General features: G+C 39.4%; 1 protein-coding gene across 8 annotated transcripts in view; it reads left to right on the top strand.

Annotated features, from left to right (window-relative positions):
- The first annotated feature begins 384 nt into the window (after positions 1 to 384).
- LOC131168156 (uncharacterized) overlaps positions 385 to 12,767 on the top strand; it is a 38,773-nt gene continuing 26,390 nt past the window's right edge. For 2 of the 8 annotated variants that reach the window (XM_058127407.1, XM_058127413.1), the window contains exons 1-2: positions 421 to 776; positions 6,079 to 6,304. In XM_058127407.1, coding sequence (XP_057983390.1) covers positions 620 to 776; positions 6,079 to 6,304 — 383 coding nt within the window. In that variant the 5' untranslated portion in view covers positions 421 to 619. Of the gene's footprint in view, positions 777 to 6,078; positions 6,305 to 12,767 lie in introns of all 8 variants that reach the window. The other 6 variants (XM_058127412.1, XM_058127409.1, XM_058127410.1 and 3 more) reach the window with 5 other exon arrangements.

Raw genomic sequence — 12,767 nt, 5'->3', positions numbered from 1 at the left:
AAAGATTCCGCTTGGCTATCCTTCCCTAGATTTGAAATTTTCTTAACAAGATTATTGTTAAATAAAAATAATAACCTTATATTATTTTATTTATTAAAAAAATTTAAATGTTAATTAAAAATAATTTAAATAATTAATAATGACATTATTAATTAGAAAACATCAATATTTTTAATTTAAATTATGTTAAAAAGTAATCATATTGCACCCTAAGTGAAAGTAACTATTCAAATATCACTCATTTTAAGAACTAAAACATATTTTTTGAAATAAATTTATGTTTTTTAGGAGCAAAAATGAGCCCAAAAAATTTAGAAAAAAAGAGCATGTTAAAAACTTTCTAGAACTCATGTTCATACTTTCCTTTTTCAAAACTCATTTATTTTTTATTAGGATATAAGGCAAGCAAAACGCTGCGGAGCTGGCGCGACCAGGTCATGAATATAATAACCACTTTCATCAGCTAGGCGCAACATTTGAGCTTTCGAGGTATCCAATCGTTTTGAGACGAGAGAGGGACTGACTCCCAACGTATCCTTCACTTCTACACCAGGGTTCTTATTCTTCTGCTTGCTGCTTTTCTGCCTGAAAGATTGATAACCTTTGTCGATCCTCAGTAATGGCAAAGCAAAGGAAGAGAGTGAAGAAACAACGAATCGATCGTCTGCCAATGTGCTTCCAGCAGCCGAGAAGCCCACCGCGCAAACGTCGCACTGACTTCTCTCTTTTCTTCTGCTCCTCTTCTGCGTCTTCTCTCACCAATTCTTTTCATCAAGGTACGTGTGAATGTCCGTGCGTGACTTCCTACTTACTGCGGTTTATTATAACTTCGAGTTAGTTTCTATTACATTAATTTTTTTCACCAGTGCAAAATTTAGGACCTACCGCAACCTAAATAACTTTTGCTCTCTGTCCATGTTTTTAGATTAAGTTCATATTGGATTTGTTTATATCATGAATTTTCATCAAATTTGCGGTGCTATTACTTCTAATATTCTGTTAATTTCACGATCAGTCCTTCTCTTTGCAGTTTGCACAATTAACAAAACCAATTTATGTGAATTGGTTCGTCTTTCATGTACTTTATTTTTTTCAAGTGTTAAATGTTATTGCTTAATTTCTTTCAATACTGCAAATTTAGCCAAACTCAGTATTTTGTAGGGCACAGAAATCATATGACTTGGAAAAATTGTTCTGTTTCGAGAGGAATTGGTTTGACATTGCTTTTGCTGCTCTACTTATTAATTATCAATTTTGCAGCGATAGTACAATGGAATTCCATGTAATATCCTTCTGAAGATAAAAAAAACTTGTTGCTTTGGGTTTGCATCACAGGCAGAGGAGTATTGGAATGTAGTTCCTGCTCTGTTTTAGTTGTTCAGTTAATAGTTTAGTATTATGTAGCTATACACAGCAGCACAGGCATTGATACTTCCAAAATTTTGGCATGTGTCATCATGAACTGATCCCACAGGACATCACTGCACTATTTTGGGTAACTAGAAATTAACTTGCACATTGCAGCTAGGGTTTTTTGAATTTCATTTTTACGAGTTAATTGAATCAAGAGACAAAGCATAATACGTGATTGTAGATGGGTTCTAAGAGTAGGACATGAGAATACTAAGCTAGTTTGAGATGTTCTTTGTGGAGTCCGTGGAGGTCTATTTCCAAAATTTACTCTATTTTCACCCTCATACTAAATTTGATGTGGGGATGTGTTCATGAATTCGGTTTTGGAAAGATCTATGGCTTGGGAACATATCTTTTTCCACTATTTTCCTCATCTTTTTAGTCTATGCCCTGAGTTGAACAGAGTTATTTGTTTATTCTTTTTTGTTGGACAACGTGAGTAGCTTTCTAGTCTCTTGGAATCTTCATCAGGAGGCCTCTAAATGATAGGTAGATGGTGAAAACGTAAGTGCCATGTTTAGAGAGAGAAGCTCTCTTCCCTCTCTAAGGGATGCACTGTACTTGGGCTGGTTCATCTTCTTGCTTTGGATTTTCCATTGATTTCTTGGTTCTTGGCTGCTGGATCTGCACTTTTGAAGGTGGATGAAGGTTTCTCCCTAACCTCCGGGGGTGTTCGAGTGTCATCTCAGATTTTTTCCTAGTTCTTGCCCACCGACAGATCTGAAAATTGAAATTTTAGGTGTGCTCATGGGTCGCAACGTTGCAAATAGGGCACTAGAAAAGTCTGAGAAGGAAGATGATTTGAAGAAAGAAGTGGAAGATGCATTTAAGTTCATTGAGATTAAAGGGGGGAAAGAAAGGATTGTGGAATAAAAAGAAGAATCATGAAATACTTGTTGAGTTTACTTGACTTTTTGGAGAGGTGTTACAGAAAACTCAAGGAGATTCGAGGGACAAGCAAACTCCTTCGGACCTTCTTGATAAACTTCAGAAATAGATGGGAATAGTTGCTAGCCCTTCCACCAGCAAACAAAAGGATATGGTAATGAAGAATGTCCCTATGATGCTGAATAAAAAAATCCTTGAAGAAATGGGGTTAACTGAGGATAGTTGCTCATAGATGGGAGGGGTTAACAGTGATAAGGGGGATGGAAAGAGAAGGTCGTGGGATGATGACGAGCCCTCTGTATCAGGAACATTGGGTATGAAAGATACGAGTAATGCTATGGATGATACAGAGGGGATTGCTATTGTTTGTGACAGGGTTCAGGAGCCAATCTTAAAGAAGCAAAATCCTGTTGAGAGTAAACAATCTCAACAGGAAACCCAAGAAGGGAGGACAATTATGAGGAATAACAAAAGGGTTGCCTGGGTTGAGTTGTTTGCAAACAACAGAAACCCTTCAAATTGTGGTGTTATTCTAGCTTTTACAGCAAATGGTGATGGTGCTCATATACCTACTTCAGAGCTGATCGATTCAATGGGAATTTCAAGCAACACCTGGTGGGCTATTTCACTGGTAAGCACCCCGGTAAGTCTACTTTTAATTCTCTGGTTAGGTCATGGAAAGTGCAAGTGGACTCTATTCAACATGATAAGGGGTGGATAATTTTCAAGTTCCAGAGAGAAGAGGACCTTTGTAATGTATTACAGAGTGGCCCTTACATGATTTATGGGAGGATCCTGATATTGAAGAAGATGCCCAAGTTCTTTCAATTTGACTCTAAACAAGGACTACCCTCCCTGTTTGGGTGCAGCTGAAGAACTTACCACTTGAGTTGTGGACTCCAATGGCTATCGGCAGAATATGCTCAGAGATTGGTAAGCCAATGTGCACTGATAAATTAACTTCTAACAAGGACAGGGTTTCGTATGCTAGGGTTCTTGTTGAAGTAGACATTGCAAAGGAGGTGAAGCATAAGGTTAAGGTGTGGCTTCTTGAAGATATATCCATAATGTAGGAGGTGGTGTATGAAAGTTTACCAGGTTTTGTAAAAGATGTAAAGCAATTGGCCATACAGAGAACTTCTGCAATCCTAGGGAGGGAAAAGAAAAAACTTCAAGGGCTAAGAACAAAGGCAAAGATCCTGCATCTAAAGTAATATCAGAGAAGGTTGGTGGAGGCCTCACAAGTAAAGATGGTCCTACTGTTGATGCTGCTGAATGCAGCCATTGGGTGGTTCACTCTTAGATTGTTGGAATAAAGTTAGTGGAAGACCAGAAAGATACAGGTGCTGACAGTGACACTGATAATCCAATGGATCCACAAGCAGAGGTTGATACTCTCGTATGTGGTGATAACACCAACACAGGATCTAGAGGGAGAACAGATGGCAATCAAAACCAGGGAAATGCTTCTCCTAAGGCCCAAGATGGAAAACAGACTGAAATTTTTGATGCTGCTGATGTAGTAGATAATGGAAAAGAAGGAGATACTGATAAGAACAAGGGCAAAGAACCCATTGTGGATATATTGAAACAGAAGTTTAAAGAGAAGGAAAGAGTAGAAGAGTTTGTACCAGTTAAGAAAAAGAAGAAAGGTAAGGGATCTCAAATCAGCATTCAGACTTTTGGAAAGGGGTTGAAGCCCCCTTCTAAATCAAAATGAAGATTGCAAGCTAGAATATCAGGGGCTTTAATAAGCCCCTAAAACACAATGGGGTGTTGAACCTTATTAAATTGAAGAAGATTGATGTGCTTAGTATCTTGGAAACCAAGTTGAATAGTAGAAAGCCGGAGGACTTTATGAAGAAGAGATTAGCCAACTGGTGTAATGTCAACAACTTTGATGTTCATGAAGCTGGTAGAATTTTGGTAGTTTGGAATCCTCAAAAAGCTAGAATCCAAGTGTTAGACAAAACACCTCAGGTAATACATTGCTCTGTTACTTGTTTGATTTCTTCGACTTGCTTTTAGGTACGCTTTGTATACGGGCTCCACACTACGGTTGCTAGAAGACCCTTGTGGCAGAGCATTACTCAGAAGGGGCCAGTAGGCTAGTCCCATGGTTGCTGCTTGGGGACTTTAATTGTGTGATGCAGGCTTGTGAGAAAAGGAATGGCGACTCAGTTACTGCTTATGAAACTAAAGATATTGCTGAGTGTTTTTTTGTTAATGAGCTGTCAGATGTGAGATCAACTGGGTGCTACCGAACCTAGTCTCATGGTTTTAAATTGCGGTTGCGGGTAGCGTAACGTAACGGTAACGGGTGTAACGGGAAGCGGGAGTAGCGGATGTTACATAACGGGAAGCGGGTGTAACGGCCGTGAATTTTTTTGAAGCACACACAACCTTGTGCATATTAGCATACTTGCATGTTTTAAGCTTTTAACCCTTCTTGGAAAGAGTTTTAGTGTATTTTGGTTCATTTAGTTCAAGTAACAAAGTTCTTTGGTAAGGGCAACAAGTTTACATTTGTTTTAAACCACCATTGATAGAAAAGTTACGTGTGTGTGTGTGCATTTATACTTCTCATTGTTCTTATTTGTGATAAATTCTTATGTGTGCTAAATTAATTAATAGAACAAAATACATTATACACTCCATTAATCTATTAGACACATAAGACATACAAGTAATACAAAAATATAAAATAACTAGAAAAGAAAGATGGTTGAAGTTGAAAAATATAGAACATAAATATCACATTACTAATATTATTAAAATAAAATATTTTCCTAACTAGTATTTTCAAATTGTTAATTAATGCATCTATTGTGAGTATTTAAAGAAATAGTAATTTTTGTATCATTGTCATCCTCATTATAATCTTTTCCCCTTCTCGCCACATGGTATATTGAGAATGATTTATGAAAGATAGGGAAAAAGTGAGAAGAAAAGGTAAAATATAAAATAATTTTTTGGTGTAACAACCTGTAGCGGTTACGTAACGACCGTAGTGGCCTTTACGTAACGGTTGCGGTCCGTAACGGCCGCTACAGCTGTGATTTTTCTTTACACCGATTTCGCGGTGCGTAATGGTATCGGCAACCCAGAAAATTGTTATGTAACGGCGTTACGTAAATTCTTATCCTCTCTAATTGTAAATTTTTTCTCTATTAATGAAATATTTTTTTATCAAAAAAAAAAAAAAAAAAAGATAATAGGACATGAGTAAATAATCAAAATTTCCTAAAATAACAGGTGCTATTATTTGATGTATCATAGAAAGGGATAATTAAATCTATTAAGAGATAGAAATAGTTAACCTTTTAGTAGCTAATTTTGGTGTGAGAGAAAATTTTTAATATTCTTATTCTCTTATGTGTTAATTAGGAACATATTCAAAATTTAAAAATCTAGATATCAAGAATAGGATTTTTAGTCTTTAAAATGGGAATGAAAATTGATGCTGTATATAGTGATTATTTATTATTTATTTTTATTTTTTTAAGTGAAATTCTTGTTATTTGTGTCTAAATAAAGAACTTGTTCATAATTGACAGAATGGTGAAGGAAGATATCATTCACATCATTCTTAAGGTGGCAATGTTGTAATGCTATCGCTTTTATATGTGTAAGATTAGATGTGTCTTTTAAACACTGAGTTGAAATTAAAAAACCTCAATTAAATGACGCCATCTGCTTCGAATGTCCCCCCCCCCCCCCTTCTTGATGAAATTTTGTTTGCATCTAACTTTTTGTTCTGCAACATTTTATTAACAGTTTCTTTGCTGGAGTACTCCAGTGGCAAAGATGGCTTATCCAATGTCACTGTGGCTAATTCAGATGACAGGATGGACATAGGAAATATAGTGTCCACATGCTCTCGAATTCAATGTAAAGAGTCAAAGGATGGAGGACGGGGATTCCTCTCAAATGTAGTTGAAGTTCCAATTGCAGAAGTTGAATCAGTGGCCCAAAAGACACTTTCTGACCCCTCCAACAAGAGGTTTGTCTTCTAGTATCAAACAATGCATGTCATGTTCTTTGATATTTATACACATTTTCGGAACGAAAAATATTTTCTAAACTGCTCTGCATTGAACAGGACTATTATTTTTGCCCTTTTCTTGTTATCCTTTCAATTTCTTTCTTAATACAATTTTCATGCAGGCCTACAATAAGTCAATGACTTCCTCATTTGCACTCACAATATGTAGGTTCAGAAAAATAAAACCTGTACGCTTGTTGATTCTAAATGCTCCTGGTGCGAATTGAGGCAGGAAAGTTGCATCAACTGTCAATAGGCATTTAATTCTCTTTAGTTTCTTGCTTGCTTTTGGAGTTTTAGTTTCATAGAGGAAGCAGTATCTGTACCAATGGGATCATTCACAATTCTTTATGCCGAGATATATGGCATTTTTTTTCCCACAAAATCTCCTTGAGTATTGTTATTTGGGTTCTTAAGAAGAAGGAAAATTTTTTTTGGCCCCCTGGGGGGGGGGGGGGGGGGGGGGGTTGGAGTTGGAGATAGAGAAGGAGTTAGGGTTAATGTGAGGAGGAGAGGGAATTGGGTGATAGTCACTCTTTTGGGAGAGCCAACCCACTTATAATATTAAAGTACTTGACGCAACAAATTCATAAACACCCTTAATAATACCGATTTGACAAATAGACCCATATTGTTATTAATTAATGGTTGTTTCCTTTGCTTACAAAACGCTTCTACGTAACCTCCTTGTAGGCATTAAAAAATTTTGTCAATGCCTAAAAAGTTTGTTTGACTAACTATTTTAATGGTTATTTGACTAACTCTTTTAATGGGTTGAATTGATAATTGTGTGTTGGACTTCATTGAAAAAAAAGGGTTTCAAGCTTAATGAATACAATACCTTTGGCCCATCCATAAGCCTGTGTCTTGTGCATGGAAATTTCTCAAAAATATGAGTGTTTGTAGGGTTTTTCGTAACCATAGCCCTGCTCTATAAATCGTCTCATTGGCTTCTAGAAAGAGGGGTATCTAACAAAAAGAGACACAGTCAATGGAGAAAATCTTAGCCTCTGCCTTCAAATTCTCTTGCAATTCTCTCAAAATCAGAGCTACTTACCTTCTGCGAAGTGTGATCGGGGAACCATGAGTCTCCTGTAGTTCTCTCTCGATCTGTTTTTCATTCAAACACTTGTCCAATCAAGCTTGTGCCCATGGAGAATCCAAATCCATCCTCGCACATTATCAAATTCGTCATGCTCAAGATCCACCACCTCCATTTGGGAAAAACACTCTTGAAGTCCTCAAATTAGCATAGCTTGTTAGGAGATCAAATTAGAGGAATACCCATTCCTTGTTGTAAAGAATATACAAACAGCAATTTTACCATTCTTTTATTTAATATAAAATTTACACTTGTTCCAAAATTTTATTGTCCCAATTTCCAAGGCCCAAAATTTATTGTTACAAGTTGGATATGAGAGAATAGCAAGAGTCAAGAGATAGTAGTGATCTGCATTCCGGCCCAACCTCTCCTAAGTTTTCAAATATATAAACTGTGTAGAATATCATTTAAAATGTTCAACAATGCGAACTGGAGCTGAGTCCCTCACTTCAATATGCTCCAACCCTCTGTTTACTGAAGTAAGACCTTTCTTATTATCTTAGCAGCACCCTTTCATCGAGGTGCATCAAGAGCATGCCTCAGTTCAATCAGCCTTGATCCCCTAAGAGATTCTGTAATCAACGGGGCTGGCTATGTTCAATGAGCATGGTTGGTGTCAAACTGATTCTGGTACAAATATATTTGATCCTAAAAAATTTTTCTCTCCCTAATATTTAGCCAAGATGAGCTAGCCCCAAATATAATCATGTCCATGCTTCCTGTGCATCTCCCATGCACAAGTTTGGCAGGATCTGCATCATTGCTTCAGTAAGTAGGCTTTCTTCCCATATCCTTACTCTCCACTATTTCTTATGAAACTCCAAGTTCTTCTTTGTGACGCTCTTGATTTGTATCGAGCCAATATGAACATCTCTTTGAGGCGAATCTGTGCATCCTCAGGCTTAAAGCATGCAAAGTTCACTAAGGAAACTTTCTGGGGTCACATCACAAAGTAGATGGTAGCGAGGAAAATATTGGATCATAGGTTGAACTTGTCATGGCTCCGTATTGCGAATGATCTTCAATGATGAGTGTTGAGAGATGAACCACTAACAAAACCTTAGGCATGTCAACAATGTGGGGAATTGAAAGGTTAAACCTTTGGCTTTTCTCGAATAAACATACCATGACAAAGCATTAGATGCCTCTCACTTGAAAATTTTGAACATTGTGTTCTATGCTTGTGTGAGAGTGGGGTTTCTCTTGTCAACTGCGCCAGTGCACAAAAATGATAGACAACCCAAGGGAGGTTTACACACAGACAAATAAAACCCTAGCACATGGCCTTACCAAGGAAAAGTAAAATTAGTAAAAGCAAATTTTCCATATGTTAGTTTCCAATTTATCCCACGCCTACAATGGTTTAAATTTATGCAAGTACTTAAAAAAAATGATGACAGAAAAGAAAGTGGTAAAAGATGAGTGTATACAACCAAGATGTTTTGTGGGTTCAAGCCCCATGTTTATCACATGGCAAGCCTGTGAAGAACTTGGCCTTTAAGTGGGTGCATTTGTACGCATTAGAAATTTACTAATGCTTGAAATAATAATTTGATTAGTTGAAACAAAAATAAATGTGTTCCACCAATTAATTTAATGGGTTTAGTTGATAAAATATTTATGTTGGTCTCATTTAGAAAAAGTGGGCATTGGGCTTAATATCAACAAGTGTGCTTGACTATTAAAATATGGTTAACCTACTTGCAAGCCCATGCCTTGTACAACTCATGAGTTTATTATCCTAGGTTGGAACAAGTTGATAGGATCCCCTTTTTCACATCCTCACGCCCCTTTTGTGCGGTGACATGGTGTCACGGTCTGACTATTTTCACACTGTTGTGAAGGGCCGTGTGGCGCTAGCTAAAGCACTCTTGTTTAATTAGCCAGCCTATCGTTTACCAACATTCATCCACAAAGCACTTTCATTAACATTCATTCAGATAGCAGCGAAAATAGTAATCAATTCATGAAAGCCGTGGCAAGCAAGCAGTAAACATTGAAGCTAATGTAATTCATTAACAAATCCTCCGTTGACATGTTGTACTTAGCGAGGGAGGCAAGTAGGCTAAGCACGTTGACAATTGCTAGTGAGTTTTACAATGATTGATGAACACTCACCCTCCCTCTAAAGAGGTTTTTATGTAATTATCATCCTGGCACTAGGAAACATCAAAGTGACCGAGGAGTCATACTGCCTTATTTGGCTTACAAAGACTTTACTAGTAGAAAATAACCCTACACTAGTATTTACATGATGGAAACCCATCCCAAGCACACAAGATAAGCGGTCACAAGCAAGCATAATGCCCTGAACAAGCTTAGCTTGTGACATTCTCCCCCACTTATGCAATCGACGTCCTCGTAGACTTTTGGTGGTAGGTACACTTCAACTTTGTCCACGAATGGCTTCAAATCTTCCGCAGAAATCCAGCTGATTTCTTTGTCATCAAGGCACTTCCACTTCACTAGGAACTTCTGCCGCTTCTTCCTTGAGGATATGAACTTTCTATCTGCAAGGATCTCTTCAACTTCATGTCTGTCAAGTTGCACTGTCTTCAACTCTACGCTGTTTGACTGACTTTTGCTCAGTTCGTTGGTGTTGGCGTTGAATGGCTTGAGGCAGTTGACATGAAACTGCGGTCTTCTCTCTTGATCTGCCCACTTCTTCATCTGCTCAGAAGCTTTCTCCAAATAGGCTCGGGCAAACTCTGCATTTTGTTTTCCTTCACTGGTGAAGATGCGCCCTGGGACTCTTTCGTTTGTACGGCTCGCCCACTGTGTGAGGTAACAGCGGCAGCTGGCCTGTAACAAGCTCAAAAGGGCTCTTGTTGGTTGTTGAGCGCCTTTGGGTGTTGCCATAGAACGGAGCCACATAAAGTAGTTGCACGCCATTCTTCTGGTTGTCGTTGACAAAATGGCACAAGTACTCGTCTAGCAGCTCTCTGAATCTCTTCATCTGTCCATTTGTTTGTCGGTGATAACTTGAAGAGATGTCAAGATGTGACCTGAATATCCTGAAAAACTCTGTCAAGAAGTTGTCAATGAACATTAAATCTTGTTCACAAATAATAACATGGGGAAAACCCCACTATCCCACAATAGTCACAAGGAACAATTGTGTCGTCCCCTCTGCCGAACAGTACTTTGGTGCGGCCATGAAAGTACCATACTTCTTCCGCTCCCCCTTGTCTTGTTGGCAAGTGAGACAAGTTTTGGTATAATCAACCACATCATCCCACGTGTGCGGCCAATAATACCTCCTTAGTAGTTTTGTCATTGGAGTCATTCTCTGCGAAATACCCCTGAAAGAACTTCCTGCAGTATCTAGTAAGGCCAAGAAAGGAACGCAACTCCTTCACTGTCGTGGGGATCTTCCGTTCTTGAATCATCCTTACCTTCTCCATACCCCTCCGGATACGACCTTGTTCAACCACTTGACCAAGGAATTTGTTGCTCCGCCGAGCGAAAGAGAAATTTTCCTTCTTCACATTTAGACTGTTTCCCCTCAGTCTGTCAAACACCTTTCGTAGATGCTCTTCATGTTTCCTCTGAAACAACACCGATGCTCCCAATGGCGTTTTGGAAGGGCGAACACATCCTGCTTCCAATTCATCAAGCTGTTTCCCCAACTCTACTATCTCTCGAGGCGCAATCCGACATGGCCCTTTAGCAGGTGGTTTCACTCCTGATAATAACTCGATCTCATTCTCCACTGTCCGTTGTGAAGGCAAATTGTGAGGCAGCTTATCTGGCAACACCTCCTTGTACTCATCCAACACCGTTTGGATCGTCGTAGGCTCCAGCTCTTGGCCTACTTCTTTGTCTACCACCACCGTAGCTAAACGTGTTTGCTCACCCTGACCCAATCCCTCATTGAGTTATATGGCTGAGAGGGACTTCCTGTCGTCTCCTTTCGTTGCAACGACTTGCACCATGCACGAGTGATCTCCCATCAGACACAGGGAACCAGCGAAGGCATCAACATTGCCCTCGTCCCCCTTAGGAACTCCATTCCTAGAATGACTGGAAAGTCATCCAATGGCACCGCTGTGATATTTGCATGACCTTCCCACTGTCCAAGCTTTATAGCTACTTGCTTGGCTACTCCCAGAGTAGGCTGGGCTATAGAGTTAACTGCTTTCATGCGTCCTGTATCCTTCTTTAAGGATAAGTTGAGTCTCCATGCTTCCAACTGCGAAACAAAATTATGAGTAGCCCCCGTATCCACCATAGCACGAGTACTCTTCCCATTTATCCTCAAGTCCACAAACATTAACCCTTTTGCTCGTGTAACTTTTGGCGTTTTTGCCTGCTTTTCCAATGCGTTCACCAGCCGCACTGAACCCACCCTTGGGGCATCATCCTCTTCCTCCTCGCTTTCCACCCCTTTTCCCGAAGTAGAAGCTTGTAAGGTATTGAGTAAACTCTTGTGTTGACACTCACTCATTTTGTGAGATCCACCACACAAGTAGCATGAAATTTTACTCTTCCCCTTTTCATTGGGTGTGTTGGACCCTTGAGACGACAAAGCTTCCTTTGAGGTTGATGATTTAGAGTCGGCTCCCCCACTCTTGGGTTTGCCATTCTTGAAATACTTTCCACTGTTTTCCTCTTCGCCAAACCGTTTAGACGAAGCGGTATCATCACCAGCGTAGTCAGTCAAGCGTTCTGCAGCCGCTTGTGCAGTTGACAAGTCTTGAACCCTTTGCTTATGAAGTTCAGTTCTTGCCCACGGTTTCATCCTCTCTAGAAAATAGAACAACTTGTCCTTCTCCGACATATCCTGAATATCCAACATCAAAGCAAAAAATTGTTTCACATATTCGCTGATCGACCCCATATGCTTGGGATCTCTCAGTTTTCTCCTTGCATTATACTCAACATTTTCAGGAAAGAATTGGGCCTTGAGCTCTCTCTTCAAGTCTGCCCAACTATTAATTACACAACTTCCATTTTCAATTTCTCTGTACTTGGTATGCCACCACAGTTTGGCATCACCAACCAAGTACATGGTCGCAGTATCCACTCCATCCTCACAACGCGAAAGTACTGCTCCACATCAAACAAGAAGTTCTCTAACTCCTTGGCATCTTGGGCACCCCCATACGTCCTGGGTTCTGGCACCTTGATCTTGCTAACTCCCGGAGTGTTGGAGTTCCCCATAGCAAGAACCATCACATTCATCTTTGCATCCAGATCTGCCATTCGGGCCTGCAAAGCTTCCACTGTGTGGCGAAAGTCCTCTGACAAAGTCGCCTAGCAAACCTGTTTGATGTTTTTGTGATCCCATCACCTCATCAACAAGTTTTCTCATCTGGG

Source organism: Malania oleifera, chromosome 11 (genome assembly GCF_029873635.1).
Source record: "Malania oleifera isolate guangnan ecotype guangnan chromosome 11, ASM2987363v1, whole genome shotgun sequence".
Classification (NCBI taxonomy): Eukaryota; Viridiplantae; Streptophyta; class Magnoliopsida; order Santalales; family Ximeniaceae; genus Malania; species Malania oleifera.
This window is presented reverse-complemented; position numbering and strand designations above follow the sequence as displayed.